This window comes from Eucyclogobius newberryi, unplaced genomic scaffold (genome assembly GCF_026437365.1).
Source record: "Eucyclogobius newberryi isolate DKJ021-1_F unplaced genomic scaffold, fEucNew1.0.hap1 SCAF_9, whole genome shotgun sequence".
Taxonomy (NCBI): domain Eukaryota; kingdom Metazoa; phylum Chordata; class Actinopteri; order Gobiiformes; family Gobiidae; genus Eucyclogobius; species Eucyclogobius newberryi.
The window spans coordinates 7,492,591-7,509,433 of NW_027316532.1; the positions used below are offsets into that span (position 1 = coordinate 7,492,591).

At 37.4% G+C, this 16,843-nt stretch overlaps 1 protein-coding gene across 9 annotated transcripts in view; it reads right to left on the bottom strand.

Annotated features, from left to right (window-relative positions):
* LOC140354137 (pre-B-cell leukemia transcription factor 1-like) overlaps positions 1-16,506 on the bottom strand; it is a 109,261-nt gene extending 92,755 nt beyond the window's left edge. For 2 of the 9 annotated variants that reach the window (XM_072439044.1, XM_072439041.1), the window contains exons 1-2: positions 16,140-16,496; positions 15,263-15,336 (exon numbers count right to left, since the gene is read on the bottom strand). In XM_072439044.1, the coding sequence (XP_072295145.1) occupies positions 15,263-15,336; positions 16,140-16,330 (265 nt within the window). In that variant the 5' untranslated portion in view covers positions 16,331-16,496. Of the gene's footprint in view, positions 1-15,262; positions 15,337-16,139 lie in introns of all 9 variants that reach the window. The other 7 variants (XM_072439045.1, XM_072439042.1, XM_072439040.1 and 4 more) reach the window with 7 other exon arrangements.
* Between the last annotated feature and the right edge of the window lie 337 nt (positions 16,507-16,843).

Here is a 16,843-nt window from a genome sequence, read left to right on the forward strand (position 1 = left end):
TCAAGAACTGAAAACCAGTTCTCAGTGTGAAAACTACTGGTCAAGACAAAAGAAAGTGCAAAATGGCTCTTAAGTACTGCAAAATTGGTATTACTGTTATATTAAAACACATGCCTCAATGTATTAGTCAAACTCTGTCAACTTAACAGAAACAAAACAGTCTAAATCAAGACTAATTTAGACTGAATCAAAAAATCCAGCATTTTTCAACATTTTCATTAAAAAAACAGTACATTTCTGTCAGATAGAGAACCTCGATTTTATTGCGATATAATACCTTTTTTATGTATTGTGCAGAACTGTTAAACACTGAAAAATGACCTTTCCTTTGCTTTTAAGAGAGTCAAACATTGCAGGTGATGTTTTAATAATTGATCGACTTGCAGTTCTACATTTGAGTCGGTGAAAACCATCTCCCCCCAGCGTCAGTCCCTTTCTATCGAGCGGTGAGCGGTGAGTGTGATTGCGGTGAGTGGCAGCAGCCCCAGATGTGCTGACTCGGCTCTTATGCCTCATAAAGGACCGGGCTAATGCAGTCCATGATTTCCGAGGCACAGCTCATCTCTTTGTCACCGGCTCTGGCACAAACACACTCGCAGGACTCGCAGGGCCCATCAGGAAGAAATATACCTGGAATTAAAGGAGCCCCATCCCTCACGCGCTGTCCATCTGCGAACACAGCCAGGCCCATTAATAATCGCTCACTTTGATTTACGCAGGTTGGCTGTTAATTGGGAATACTGTAATGGGTTTGATGCAGGTGATGAAGAAATGTGGAATACTGTATGTGTGCGCTTGCATGAAACTGGTTTAAAAGTTTTCTGGGGGCTACTTAAATTACTGTCTCCGCGGAGATGTTATTGCTTGACCTGGAATGTTCCGCAATATGGCACTAAACTTATTTAATTTGACAAACGGGTGAACGTGGTGGTGAAATCTGGCTTTTATCATTTGCAGGCTTGAACATGTAGTGCACGGTTTTACCTCGTCTTGCTAAAACTGCTGTAATGGACTTGTTTCTGGAAGCAGTTTGACGCGTAGAGTTGGAACAATTTTCTGCAGTGAGACTTTTAATTGTGACCAAAAATAACAGAGCGCATTACACCGATTTTAGCCTCTTTCCAGTTCATTTATGGGTTGATTTTAAGATGTTATTGTTTGTATTTGAAGCTTTGAATGGACTGGGCACATAGAACAGCTCGGACCTGATTCAGGTTTCGCACTTACGCTTTGGGATGTGCAATTTTTTAAAATGTGAAATAACATTACAAAATAAAAATGGCAATAAAGTATACAAAAAACAACAAAAGACTAGACAGAGAACATGTTCTTTAGCTGCCTCAATTTACAACAAAGACAATCTATGGTCATGAGCTTTGGGTAATGACCGAAAGGACAAGATCGCGGATATAAGCGGTCGAAATGAGTTTCCTCCGGCGGGTGGCTGGGCGTTCCCTTAGAGATGAGGTGAGGAGCTCGGCCACACGGGAGGAGCTCGGAGTAGAGGAAGTGTCTGGGGAAAAGGAAGTCTGGGAGTCCCAGCTTGGACTGCTGCCCCCGCGACCCGGCCCCGGATAAAGCGGAAGAAAACGGATGGATGGATAGGTTCATTCAAAACATAATAATTGTGATAATTTTAGAAGCAAAATGTTTTGTTTTTTTGTTCAGGATATGTAAAGAAAGTCTCTCATCTGGCTGTTTTTGGTCACATTTAACTTTATTTTTTCTAAAGTTAAATTTAATAAAGCCTGTCACAAACTTGAGGAACAGTAACATGTTAGACCACTGGGATGAAGGAAAATTCAAGATTTCACTGTTTTTTGGTCTCAATAATCGTGAATCATCGTTAAATTCAGATGATTTTTTTCTCACAATAATCGTAAATCTAAAACGTTATATCATGACATCCCTATTTATAACCAAGACTATGGTCATATTAAGTCAAAATGTCCAAAAAGAAACAAAACTGTTTCAGCTTTGCATAAATAATACACTTTATTAGTAAATATTCTCTGTCTAGAAGCATTAAATTACCATTATTCAACCTGTATTTGGTTGATACAATAGTAATAATTGTTTGACTAGTTGATTAATAAAAAAATACTGAAATAATTGTCACTGCAGCCCTAAGTTGCACCAAACTCTTCCATGAACTGAAAAAATCCCCTTTAAAGATCTCAACACTAGACCTAACACACTTCCAATGAACGCACATCCTCTTTCCTTAATGCAATTACGAGCCGGGAGTCAAACAGCTGAAACAGAACGACATCTACCTCCAAAAAAACCCTCCTTCTCCTGAAACACCGTCCACACTCTTCACCCCACCCCAAGTGACAGAGCCACCGCTTGGGCTGCGTTAAGTATCCGATGCAAATGAAAAGAGAAAATCTATCATGACTTTAATGCAGGGTGAAGCCGAGGGAGGGCTCCGTGCTGTTAGCGTCCGTTGGCTGCGGGCGCCGTGATGTATGGAGCCGCTGGATGGGAGGTGAAAAGCGTATCGAGACGAGCGCGGGCAGAAAACCGAGGAAGGGGGGTTTTCGCTGTCCCGCCAGACTACGGAGAGCCCAGGGCAAAAGTGGAATAAGTGTTGATTAGTGTTGATTTTGTCCAACGAGCACCCGGCAACTGACAGTGGGGCTAAACCTCGGCGAAAGGCAGCCATTAATCTTGCTCTGCTTTAAGCTGTGTATATTAATTTGTGTCATTTTCACTCCTGGCGCCTGCGTTTCTCCTCCTTCTGCCTTCTCCAGTCTGAAAAAAATAATAAAATAACACACAGCACACGGCGAGCTTGGAGGTAGCAGAAGTAGCGAGAGGAAATGAGATTCCTAAACAGTACATTATGGAAAATGAAGTCCAGGGGGGATGGTGTGGATGGTAACCGCGCTGAAAAGTGCCCGTTGCATGTTCAATTTAACGTGCATAACAAATTTGTGGGCTTGATTAAATTGGGAGACTATTAAAGGGGGCTGTGGTGAGGGAAAAGGCCAAGTGAACCTGCAGGGACGAAGGGAAATGGAAGGTAATAAAGCACTGCGATTTGTCTTGGGCCACAGCCAATTCTGCTATGATCAATAAAAAAGCGAATTATCATAATTCAATTAAAAAATACACACATGATTTAGGTTTTACTTTGCTTGTCATTTATAATATGGCAAGTGTTATTTTGGAGACACACAAAATTAAAATTAATATCTACTAATAAAAAATGACCTAATAAAAAAAACGTCTAGTGCAGGCAATCAACCTGAGGCCCGCGGGCCAGATCAGGCCCTCCAAACGACCTTCAAAACATTTAAAATAATTTTCTCTTGTTTACTAGTTAAGTCCAAGTTTAATTCCATTTCTGGTTCAGACCCAGTTGGTTCTACTCTAGTCCCAGTTTAATACTGGTTTTAGTACCAGATTGGCCATTTAGCAGAGCAATGTCACCTATTGTATTCTATTTTTCACAAAAATCTAATATAGCAGTCTTTGTTATATTCTCATAATTGAAACAAATCTAGTATAGGGGATATTTGGTTCGACATCAAACTGTGATAAAAGTGGTGCCACATCATGTACCTGTCCAGCGCAAAGGCCAAGGCAGAGTAATCTAAACAGGGTTTTTTTTTTTTTAAATTGCATATCAATGTGACTCACATGATTCATGTGAATGACCTACTTCAAGATCCAAATGCCGAATTTCACCAAAAGGTAACGAGTTTGCTCACACAGTTCCATTCAGTTTGAAGAGTGAGCATTCCAAGCTGAGGGAACAGCTTTGTCATTTTATTGCTGAAAAACATGCTTTCTTACTGTGAGTGGGGTCACCTTTCCACAGATCTGAACTGTAACTTGGCCTGGTGGCGTTTTCTCCATGGAGACAAAGAGGTGGTTTCCCCTCCATCAGAAAAGTTACATAGTAGATATTTAAGACTAAGACTAAACCAGAACCAAAACTTGTCTAAATGAACATGAAATACCTTAGCAATAACGTGTTTGAGATATTGTGTCCGCTAATATTGGGATTACTATAATTTTGTAACATACTGTGCAGCTCTTATCCAAAGGTTCAAATATTCTAGCATGTGGCTGGTTCAGTTCATTTCATGCCTCCCTAAAGCAGTCGACAGGAGGCTAAAATATGGAAGCCGGTGCTCTTTTACTGCTCTTGGATCGCTCTCTAATCTCCACACTCACAGCAGCGCCGCGGAGCAAATGTAATTTTTTCAACAAACAGAATTCCAGCTGCTTCAGAAGAGACCAAGAAAAGCATTCATCAGTGGAAATAGAGCAGTTAATCATATCAGAAGAGGCAGAGTTTGGTTTGAGGAAAATACTGTCGCTCCAAAAATGTGCTGTGGAAAAATTGGAAACAAATCTATGTTTATCTGTGGATATTTCATGCAGTAATATTTGTTTGCTTGATCCAAAACATAGAACATAAGGCAAATTGCGGCGTTGAATACAAAAGGCCTTTTAGCTACAGTGAAAACTATATAGTGTGTCACGATCAGGGCTGCATTTGTCAGTAGTAAACTATAAAAACAATCCCAGTCATATTTTGATAGTCGTTACCTGGACTATACAGACTCAAAAACACGACTCAAAAACACATACGAAATGACTTTTTTGTAACAAAGACAGTGGCATTATTCAATAAAACCTCACAAAAGGATCAACTCTTTTGAATTTCCTTCCATAATGCACTTTATTTCAAAATATTCTCCATACAGAAGCCTTCAATCACAATACTTTGCCCTTAATTTAATTGATAATTTATTTTAAAAGTCTAAATGTGCTATAGAAATACAGTAATTATCTGACTAGTCGACTACTAAAAAAGGAAAAGGTTGTACTTCTTTGAGTAACTTTCTGACAGTACACTTTTACTCCTACTGCTCCTCTTTCTTGAGAAAGTGACAAAGCTTTATGTTGATATGATATGATATGACCATTTGTAGGGAAAGGAAACTTGTTTATGCAACACATTTGACATGTTTTGATCATTGAAATGGGCGTGTTTTATATTATGTATGTGCAGGTTGTGGTTTAACAAAGAGTACCAAGACTATACTTTTGACATTAAGTATCACTGAAGACTCTATAAGTAGACTAAGTAGCTGCAAAGGGCCCCCAAGAGCCCCTAAAAATGCATCGCACAGGAAGAAAAGTATTGCATTGCACTCAAGCCAATGGATAACGTTAAGGCACAGTATCACCAGATCAAAACCAGGTCCAAAACCGGTCTACGATTGGACAAAACCATTATCAAAGTAATGAATAATGAGACCAAAATGATGAATAACAGACAACTTACTTGGAATTACACAAATCTACCAACCAAACCTCTGCTTTGTGACGTCGATAAAACAAATATTTTCCATAACAGATTTTCATACAGATTGATGGAAACTGTTGCAGCCTGAATTCTTGCAGAAATCCTCGCGCAGTGATGTCGGTGTTAATTACCAAAGCCATCACAGTCAGATTCCTATAATTAAGCCCCTTAATATGATTAACATGTATCAATTAGGCCTCTGACAATTTGCATAACGTCTAATGCAACCACATTGTTCTATACGGTAATGGCATTAACTATCATCTACAAGACTGTCACCAAAACTGATTAGGATTCTGCATCAAATAGTGTTGAAAAAGTCGTGTTGTCACCGTACGGACACTTGGAACTTGATTTCGAGGAACAGCCTCGATACCGATTTCGATATCACACTCTTTAGACAGTAGAAAGTATTTTTTTTAAGCACCATAATACAGTATGTGGATCTAAACTAGTTCTGATAAAGCTCAAGATTATTCAAAAACATTTCAGAAAAAGTCGGGTTTACGTGATTTTTCAAATGTGTATACTATATTTTTCATTCAAGTTTTAGTATTGATTCGTATATCTGCATTGAATCATTCTTATTAGTTTGTCGCAACTAATTTCCTTGTTGTTTGTGTCTTGACGTGTTAAAACGTCAGTTGAAAACACGAATAAATAACGCATATCAATTCTCATCCCGTCTGAACCGCGCTGTTCTGCAGATGTAGCAGATAAAAACGCGGCGATCCCAATAGTCCTGAGCTGAATTCCACTTTTCCTGTTGCGGTGAGAGATGAGGGAAACAGCTGTGGCAGAGCTTGGCATCTCTCCCTCCCAACAAACAAACAAATGAACGAAACAAACGAACCAACGGTGCAGATTCAGCAGAGAGAGGAAACAAAAGTGCGTAAAAGAGTCTCTGTCGGCAGAACGCTGCGACATCACAATCCGGAGCGGTTCAACATGCTCGAGTACAACGGCAGAAACAAGAGGACAAGGGGAGCAGGAGGAGGAAGGCTGGTTCAAATGTGACGGGACATTGGCACGAGTCCCACCAACACAACTACTGAGTGACTGGAATCAAACAGACCTGTCATGATCATTCATTTGGAAGAGCAATATTGTATTGATAAAGAAATATATATCCCAGTAAAACTCTTTCCTGCAATATTACAACAAATAAAAAGCCAAAAGAAGCACGTTATTCTCCTGTTTGACAGTAGTTTGGAGAAGTAGTTAGAACCTGTGGCGTATGTTTATCATTGTTTTACATGTGCGTTTTTGAAGACATTTGTAAAAATAAAGCATTAAAATGACTGCGAGAAGTGCTGAGTTCTAAATCGGAATCCCTCTGTGATGTCATCAATATGCGCCATTGCAAAACAATTTACACAAAACTGACAACATTTTCTGACAGTTTAAACAATTATGCAACAAATTAAAAGTGTTATCAGGCAATATTTGCTGTCAAATGATAACCATTGTGTAATAAATATGGATTTAGGCTCTTGTTTACAGTCTGGTTGCTAGGTAACAGTTGTGGAATTACCTCTACATATGTCATGTGAACAAGTGAGCGGTAACTGTGGAGTAAAATTAAGGTTTCAAAACACTACAGTTCAGTGCCTTTTAACTGTACATACTTTGTTGTATTATTTATTACAGCTCAAATCTCACCATAATACAAAAAAATACAGAATATTCCCACTAATGCAAAGAAAGTATACACACATCAATATTGATCCCAAAAATAAGATAGCGACTTGATGCTGTGTCATCCCATCACATGTTTTGTAAGTAAGTTGAGTAAATAAACGTTACATACAGTATATATAGCGCTTTTCACAGATGTATTGTAAGTTTCTGACAGTAAAAAAATGAATTAAAATACAATACGTCAGTTTGTGCAGCTCTGACTGTTGGGCCAGAATGTATGCCTAAAGAAGGAAGTCCGCAAACAAAGGGAGAGAAAGTCTGTTCCAGCTTTAAAGGACCGGTCTCCAGTTTCACACTCTGGAGCACATGGAGGTCTGGAAAGGTCAGAACCAAGAAGTGGACATGGTACAATACAGGGAGCCAATGAAGACTTCTTAGAATAGATGTGACACTGAACCAACAATCACGGACTGGACGGGAATTAGAACTGACATTAGAAAAATTGAACAAATTACCTTCTGACTTAATTAGAAAATTGATGAATTTGACAGATTTTGGACACATTTAGGTCTATGCATCATTTTTCAGACGTTCTCCCTCTTTGCCTTGTTTCAGTTCTGTCTTCTTTAGCTATAAAGCTAAAAACTGGAAAATATAATATATTTTGTGTATGTTATTGGCCAATGTGCATTTAATTTTGAAGTCATGTAAACTTGAATCATAATCAATAATTAGTGGACTTTAAAGGACAAATATTATGTATTATTTGTATTGTGTTTACCCTTTAAACGTGCTCTTGAATACCTTTAGTTTGGCATCTCATGTTTTATAACAGAATTTTTTTTTTTACAAAAAACAATATAACTTTGCCACGGCCTTGGGAGACGCCAGAGTAACTGAGTTTTGGCTCCGTCTACTGGCTGCAGAGGGAATTACACAATTTAAAAATCAACAGTGTTTACTAATGCAGCTGCTGGCCGACGGTGATGATTTATGGACTTAAAAACAGCAAGGAAGTTTCTCAAAGCCTCGTCAATGATTGGGAAAACATCAAATATCGAGGAAATTCTAAAGGGAGTGTTTTGGATGGTCGGAGGGGAGTGGCTTTTCTAAACAGGATTTATTAAACTAGTGTGAATGAAAGCTAAATGCTACTCCGGGTATGTTTTTGATTAGGGAACAATATTAGAACATGGTTAAAAGCTCAGAAAATACCACGTTGGACTTAGAAAAACATAAATTCAGACCTACAATGGAAACAGAAGAGTCAAATTTAAATGTTAGTCCTGATTGTTTAAGAATGAACATTTACTTAAAATGGTGGATGAGCTGTTAAATTACATGGGCCATAAATGTGCCAGAACAATCAAGAATAACAAAAACAATTTGAAATGATTTGAATTAAAACCTTATCCATCAAGATCCCAGCGGAACAAACGGATAACATCTTCTTAACTTTGCAATAAGCCGTCATTCCGTGTAACACAAACAGTCAGAGAGGCCGAGCAAAGTCGATGAACCGGAGTCAATGCAGTCAATTCAGCAGCACCAACGTCTCTATAATCAAACCTGCGGCTCATTTCGCTCTGTCAAACACTCGCCGCGCACCTCCCCATTCGCGCCCTTTAAAAAACAACATTACATCACCTTCAAGCAGTCACTCAAGAGACGGAGCGCTCCCCTCAGGCCTGTAACTTTAGACTACGCAAACACCGGGCGTAAGAAAACCAGGCTTTGTTGAGGTTTCATTTGGGGGGGAAAAAACTGAGCAGCAAGTCCGAGCTGTGGTGCGCTTTTGTTTGACACGACTGGAGATTTATGACGCCGGCGGAGAAGTGTCTGGCGAGGTCAACGCGGCTCATTTTCCAAATCAGTTTGTCAAGACTGTGTGTTATCTGAAGAGAATCGTTTCTGCTTTTTTTTTCTTTCTTTTTTCATCCATCAGCGGGAAAAACGCATCGCCTTCGAAATATACATATCGCTTTACACGGACAGCTCTATTAGACAAATAAATAGCAAACATTTGGATTGGGCTGTGACATGATAATTGATGCATCCAGAAAGGGCAGAAGAAGGCGGAGTGGTCGTTAAGTGCGGTGGAGTAAAGGTAATGACTAAAGCGGGGGAGAGAGAAACTGAAAAAATAAAGAATCCCAGTTGAATGTTCGCAATTATCTCAACCTAAAAGGATACAAAGTCAATTTAGTACACACTTATTTCATGTTGTCGCGAATGGCTGCTTACACAGTACTGCAGTAGTTCTCAAACTGTGGTACGCAGAACGAATGATGTAGCACTTATGTCACATTTTGTATATGTGTGTCAAAGGATCAGGTGATTAAATATTTCAAGGAGTACGCAACTAGAAAAAGTTTGCTCTGCAGTACTCTAATATTGGTAAAATATATGAGCTAAAGTACTAAAATATGCTTTTAGTATTTTTGTTCCACTTATATACACATATTAAATGAAGATTAAAATGTTTCGACATATTTTACAGCTCAAAAAAGGTTAAGCTATAATATTTACAATTATATAATCTCAAAGAAAGTATAAAACTGTCCTGAATAATTTTAATTTAGCATTAGCCTATATTATTTTATGCTTATATAATTGTATTGTTAGGTGTTTTTGTGCACATTTTGATAGAACTGACTGAACAAACTGGAAAAACAATCTTTAAAAAAAAAAATTCACAAATGTTTCAAGTTTGTTTTAAAGTCGCACATTTCTGAAACTAAATGAATGTTTTTATCCTTCTGCCTCGTCTCCGTTTGGGATTTCTGTCTTCCTTTTTTCACACAATCCGTCGGCCTCGGATGTGAAAAATGTCTTTGCTTTGAAGTGTGTTTGGACCGGAGCAGGTACAGAGGAGCGCCCCAGACCTTAAATCACGCGCTCCTTCCTGTGCGTCTGTGAGCTTGTTTATACAACGCAGTATTTCCACGTGCCATCCCACTTTTCATCCCAGTAGAAATACACACTCCGGGGGTCAAAAGTTCAAGTCCGGGCTCAGCGTGGGCCCATTGTGTCCCATAGGTGCTGTTGGGACTTGAAGTATATAATACACGCGGCATGCTAACGCTAACCTCTGGGGTTGTGAGCTCTGCCTTTCGGAAAATGAAGTTAGCGTGATGTTTGACCTGTTAAATTTAATCTAATTATGTTAATTTTATTTATATATATAGGGAAAAGCCAATGAAAAAAGTCGTCTTTTTCCCGAGTACCATGTTAAAACACAATACAGATTAAACAAACAAACAAACAAACAAACACAGGATATCCAAATAAAACAGTAATAAAACATCAAATGAAATTAATGAAATTGAGAAATACATAAAAACACACATACACTTTGAGATAAAATTATATAAAACAAGTGCACCGGCGCTGCGGGTAATCCTTGACCAGTGCTTTAAAAACATTAAAAACTTATGATTTAATTTAAAAGTCTCCTTTTTGTTCCACAGGGAGGGAGCAAAGTTGCTGAATTATAATTATAATAAATAAATTGGGCGGTTCAGTTCATACTGTTGGCCTCGCAACTTTTGATTTATTTTATTTAATATTTTTGCTGTCATTGTAGCCCTGTTTTTTTTAAGAATTATAGCATCTCTTTAAAGGGGCTGTACATATTTTCTTGTAATAGTTTCGCTGCTGCACAGATATCTTGTAAAAGCAGGTCTTAGGGTCAAAATGAGACGAGAGCTGGAAATGCGTTGTTAGCATGCTAGTTGTTGTTAGCTTTACAGTGACAGCAAAATTCACTCTGGCCACTGAACGTTAAATCTTACTGAAAAAGAAAAGAAATGCACTTATTACAGCGAATAATTAATTTGCTTTACATGCTTGTAAAAGTCAACATGGAAAAAAGCATGGAAAACCCTTCTTCTTTTATTATTCAGTACTACAATTTATTGTATTTTATGTATTTTATTATGATGAACTGATGTAAATTATTGTATTGTACATTTTTCTTTTGTGAAGTACTTTGGGTTGCTTGTGCATGAATTGTGCTTTATAAATACATTTGCCTTGCTTTTATTTCACAAGATCTTGTGAAAGAAATTATCTTTAAAAAAATAACAATAATAACAGTACACTTTATGGTGAGGTTCTGGATTAAAGCAAAACCAGCATGAACTGAAAACATTTTAATTTGATGTTTTAAACAGAAAATAATGTTAAAATCTTATGACTAAAACACTTCCTAAATAAGTTGTAGTTCAAACTGATGTATAGCTGTATTATTTACCGTTACACGACACATAACATGAGTTTTTGTAGAGGTCTTCTCTGTGTAAAGTGCTGTATGAATAAACTTTGATTGATTCATGGATTGAGTCTCTTAAAATGAAAGTAAACGTATACGTCAGAAAAGTAAAAACTCACCTAGCTAAAAAGTGTTTATTTAAAATATATCCACCTGTAAAGCTTGTTGGTAACCTGTTGAATTATAAATACACTAAGATTCTTGGTTACAACATAATACAGAACAAACAAACTTTCAAATATTAGAGTTTAATATTAAAAACTATAGAATGATCAACATTATGATCCAGCAGTGTCTTTTATTACGCCGCATGATCAAAATGTTGAAGGATTTGACAATAAAAAGTAGAGGAAGGATATAAATCAAAAAGTGGAAAATATCTCAATTGTTGTTCTAGAGAAATACAAAATTAGAATATCGAGTACTCTAATTTCCCAAACGAGGGTGTAAAGCGATATTTCTGATAAATTTTAAGGTCCACTCACATTTTGCGCTAATCTTGACCCTCAACATGACAAAACATTAACAGACACAAAAAAAAATCATATATTCATTCAATATTGCCCACCACTGCTAAAAGGTCAATACAGAGCTGCAGAAAGTAGTGAACAAAACTCTTTCCTGACGCTTCCTCTCTCTTTCCCCTGCAGTTCTCCACATTTCACCTTACAAACTGTGCCTGAACAGAAGACGCGGAGCCGACAGGAAAAGGCCCAAGTCACTTTGTACGAGAGCCGCCGAACTCTGAGTGAACCCGGAGCGAAGCCGGGAGTACGGCGTGGAGCGCAACTGAGTCACTCCTCCTCCGCCAGGAAAAAGAAACCAAAACACGCAGAAAGAGGTGGAGACACAGGCAGCAGCATTCACAGTAAAACATATAAATAATACTCCAATTTGACTGTATTCATGTATGAAATCGTGTCATTGAACAATAATGCATTGAGCTCCGTGTATACAAGTACTACTACAGAAAATACTATGCTACTGACACTGCAGCGATCAATTATTACTATAACAACTGACTGCAAAGTTTAAAAAAAAGTGAAAAAAGTATACCACAAAAATATATGAATGATGTTTTAGTAGGATTTAACTTATAGCAGCAACAAGGGATGTCACAATATCAAATGCTAATGTTACGGTTAATGTGTGAAAAAACATAACGACCAAACAACAGAAAGTCTTTAATTCCATTATCTAACACTGTTCCTCAAGTTTGAGTTCAGCGTTATGAAACTGAACTTCCTGAATGACAAAGTTATTGTGACAAACCCACATATTTTACATTTAGGTGTCTTTTTTGCACAGATTGAATGTTGCTTCTACAATAGTCACGATTATTATGTGTTTGTCTTGACTACTAAATGTCCTGATACTTTATATTATGTCTACTACGATTACCATGATAAAATGTATTAGTACGTTCACACATACGCGTGCAGCAACGTTGTCATGCAAAACTAACGTTCAACTCCATATACTCAATTATACTCAAATGGAACAATACAAGTAAGTTAAAGTGTATCATGTTTCTTTTATTATGACTTTGTTTGGTGGAATAGAACCTGTGGTAATTATCTATGGTAGTATTACTTTACGCAAGTGGCAGTTTGTGAAGGAAAGTTGTAAAATAATAGTTGACATATACGGGAAGTAGCGCTGAGTTCCAAAATCTCTGTGATGTCATCAATAAGCGACGTCCCATCCAAAATGCAGGGACAATTTACGCATTTTACAGACAATTCAAACAATCATTTCACAAAATAAAGGTGTTATCAGGTATTATTATTTGTCAAATTGGCTCTTGTTTACAGTATGGTTGCTAAGTAACAGTTGTGGAATTACCACTACGTATGTCACAGCTGCTGCTCGTGTCCAACCAGGAAGCAACATAGAAAACGTATCAAAAAATTCCAAACTGGTGAAAAATTGACTATTTTTTAGGTCAAATCTTATATAATCATGTCCAATATGTTTTAATGACATGTGTAATCTAGCCTGTCACATGTACTTTCAGCAATTGCCCCCCGGGTCAACTGCAGTGGTAAATTACTTTAGTGCGTGTTCCCATTTACGTGCCCTGGATTAGGGTTAAGAGAGGTACAGCGGGTCCACAGGGGTCAGGGGTACTCCAAAAGGGGTCAAAACAAACTCCAGATGAAAAAAGAACTAGCATAAACCTCAGCAATGACACAAGGGACAAAAGGTCAAGCGAGTCAATACAGAAAGAGCGGGGAAGTAATTGTAAGTTTACTATGATTTTATCCTTCATTAAAGTAGATTTTGTCCTGCTTTAGTCCTGGTTTGAAAGCGGTTTAGTCGCGATCGGTTTGGTCAGGTTTAGTTCTGAGTTTGATTTTAACTTTGTGGTGTATGGGCAACTTTGATATTCTTATCTTAATATCAGCAATCAACAATGAAATGCCACATAATAACACTGATTTAGAGTTACGGAATTTTATTTAGTGTTTAGTCACAGTTTAGCCTTGTCTTGTTTTACTTTAGCTTTTATTAAACCACAAAATATACAGTAAACGCATCAAACATTCAGTATTGTTGAAACTGTTCTTAGTCTGTAAATAATTTGTTGATACAGTTTACTAACTAACTTATCTTATTAATTTTTCACCTTTCTTATTACTACAAGAGACCAAGAAAAACTAAATGCATTATGTCTTACAGTACAATTAATGCAAATAAATGTACACATCAAGACATAAACTAGTTCTACACATAGGACCATCAGCTAAAGAGGGTTTGGTCCTCCTTTGGTCAACTGCTAGTTGATCTTGTAATTAAAGTGATTTATTACTTACCAAAGTAAAGTTTGAAAAATGCTATAATATCGCTATAAGACAGAGTTAACATAGTTCCCCCCTCATATTTCACTTTTTTACTCTATTTTAGACTCCTTGAGAAGAACCGACAGCTCTCGATCAGCTCGACCAAACTGGTTGACAATGAGCAGCCACAAGCAGAGACAAATCTACTAAATCTTTTTCAAATGAGCAGAGGGATTCCGAATTTTTTCTCTTACATCTTTGTCATGCTTATTGCCGGTATACGACACACTTAGTACGTTGCATATGGAGGAGACATGTACTTACTAAAACTGTTAAAAAAAAGTCCATAAGCAAAGTAGATTATGCGGATGAATTCCTTTGCATTGCCTCAAAATGCATGTAATTTTTCATTCAAAATGTATATCACGATTTTTAAAAAAAATCATACTTTGTTCACACACTATAAAAAAGCAAGTATAGATGTCTTTTAAAACAATCTCATTTCAAATTTGGTATAAATTCTGCCCAATGTATTGATTTATTGAATTATTTCAGTGTACTTTGAGCAACATCTCAGCAATAACCATTAACATAAATATGCACAATAGCTCAATTTGATTTGTAGTCCTGAATCTCCACACATTACGCAAATCATGCATGCAAATGTTGACGAAAAGCCCGAGAACACACTGTATCCATCTTTGCGCTGCATTGTCCTTTTCAAAAACACATTACTATTTTGGAAACCTCAGCGTAACATTATTCTCACACCAATTATAGTCTGCACGCATCAGCCAATACAAGAATCCAGTGTGCGTGCGTACTGCCGAGACACACAATGAAAGAAGACGCATTCACTTGTCTTGACAGTAACTCGCGAGTGGGAAACCTGCCCATTACAATAGCGTCAAAAAAGCCTTATTCTTATTTTGACACCATAATTGATAAGCTCCATTTTGAGGTAATTGTCCACAGTTTCCATATTGTGAAAGAGTTTGGGCGACTTAAGACGCAAAAGGAAACACATGTCAAAGAGAAATTTATGCTGTGATTGTGTTGTGACTGGGAAAAAACACTTTGAAATTGTTTTAGAAATAGAAAAATGACAGCTTTCTGGTAAAATGATATACTTTGAACCAGATTTGAAGGTAATAATAAGACATTAGCGAGATTAAGATTTGAAGCGTTACAGCAGCAGCGTGGAGTCTTATGTATGTGAATGAAAAGGGAACTTACCTGTTTTTTCTTTGATTTCGCACAAAACGTTGAAAAGAGCTGGCTTCATTCGGTGGCAGTTCAGAGCGTGTTTCCTGGGAAAAGTCCAAAAAAAAAACTAGTATTATAAATACTGTGACAAATATTATTTTCACACATTTTACAGAATGGACATTTTAACGCACTTCACATCATTATGAATTACACAAGGTTTTGAGACATAAACCTTAACTTGTGCTTATTTAATTTTCAACATATTCTATAATTTATGAACGACCTTTGGTGGGCTCCATAATAATTTATAACTTAATAAAAAGTTCCTTTACTTTAATAAAAAATAATAGGTTGCTATTATCATCATCCAACTTTAGAATATGTGCATCACTTTACTAGAAGGATTTTGACAGGTTACAAGTATTATTACAGGTATTGTGGTATTGCCTCATAATGATTTCAAATAATTCTATTTTGAAACAGAAATTATGACATAAGAATGTATTGACAGATCCCATAGGATTGTTTTTATTTTACTTAACTATATATATATATATATATCTATATATATATATATATATATATATATATATATATATATATATATATATATATATATATATAATCACAGTCGAGAAGTTGCTTTGGATTTAAATGCAAACACCATGCACTAACTGAATTATCCTTACAATCTGGATTAATATTTTATCTGTCATTCAGAATCTTATGTGCATTTATATTATATATAAATGTCATTTTTCTAACGTAATAAACAGCAAGTACCAATCATTACAATCATTACAATCATTACATGGTGTTGATCATTTCGCGGCATGTTGGCGGGTCTTTTCATATTGATGAGGTATGAACAGTGCGTCTTCCAGTCTTTCTTTCTTTCTTTTACCTGGCTTGAGCTTCGTCCAAACTCTGATCCGTGATGGTCATAATCTGCTGTAAAATGTCTCCAATGTCCTGTTTCCTCCCGTCGCCGCCGTCCGCTCCGGTGCTGTCCTGCATGTGCTGCGGTAGACCCGGGTGCCCTGCCATGCCCACCACCCCGGCGTGAGAGTGCATCAACCTCGCCTGCTCGTCCATCGCAGCTCCGCTTTGATTTATTTTTTATTTTTTTATTTTTTTGCAAGTAGTAGTTGTCGCGCCTCCGTCCCAATCCTGCAAAAACGCGTTTGACACAAAAACACGCGGAGGTGACGATGTCTCCCGCAGGTTTGTCCTTTTGCAAAATTGACTCCTCTTTCTCTCCCTCTCTCAGCTGTGAAATGTGATCTGAACTGAAGAAGTGCTTCGCTGGAGTACAAAAAAAAAAAGGAAAAAAAGAAGCAAGAATAAAATAAAATAAAAAAAAACAAGAATACAAGTCGCACCGGAGTAAAAGACGCGCCGCGGCCAATTCACGAGCGACGAAGTGTCTCGGAGAATCAGCCTTGAGGATAGATTTATTGGGCTGTCTCCATCATCTGGCTTTTGTCATTGCGGGAGTACAGTATAGTGCGGGAGCAGGCGGCGGCAGCCCACCAATAGATCCACGCAGCCCACCGCGTGAAGAGGCAAGCCCCGCCCACGCCACATGATTGGGAATACAAGACCACT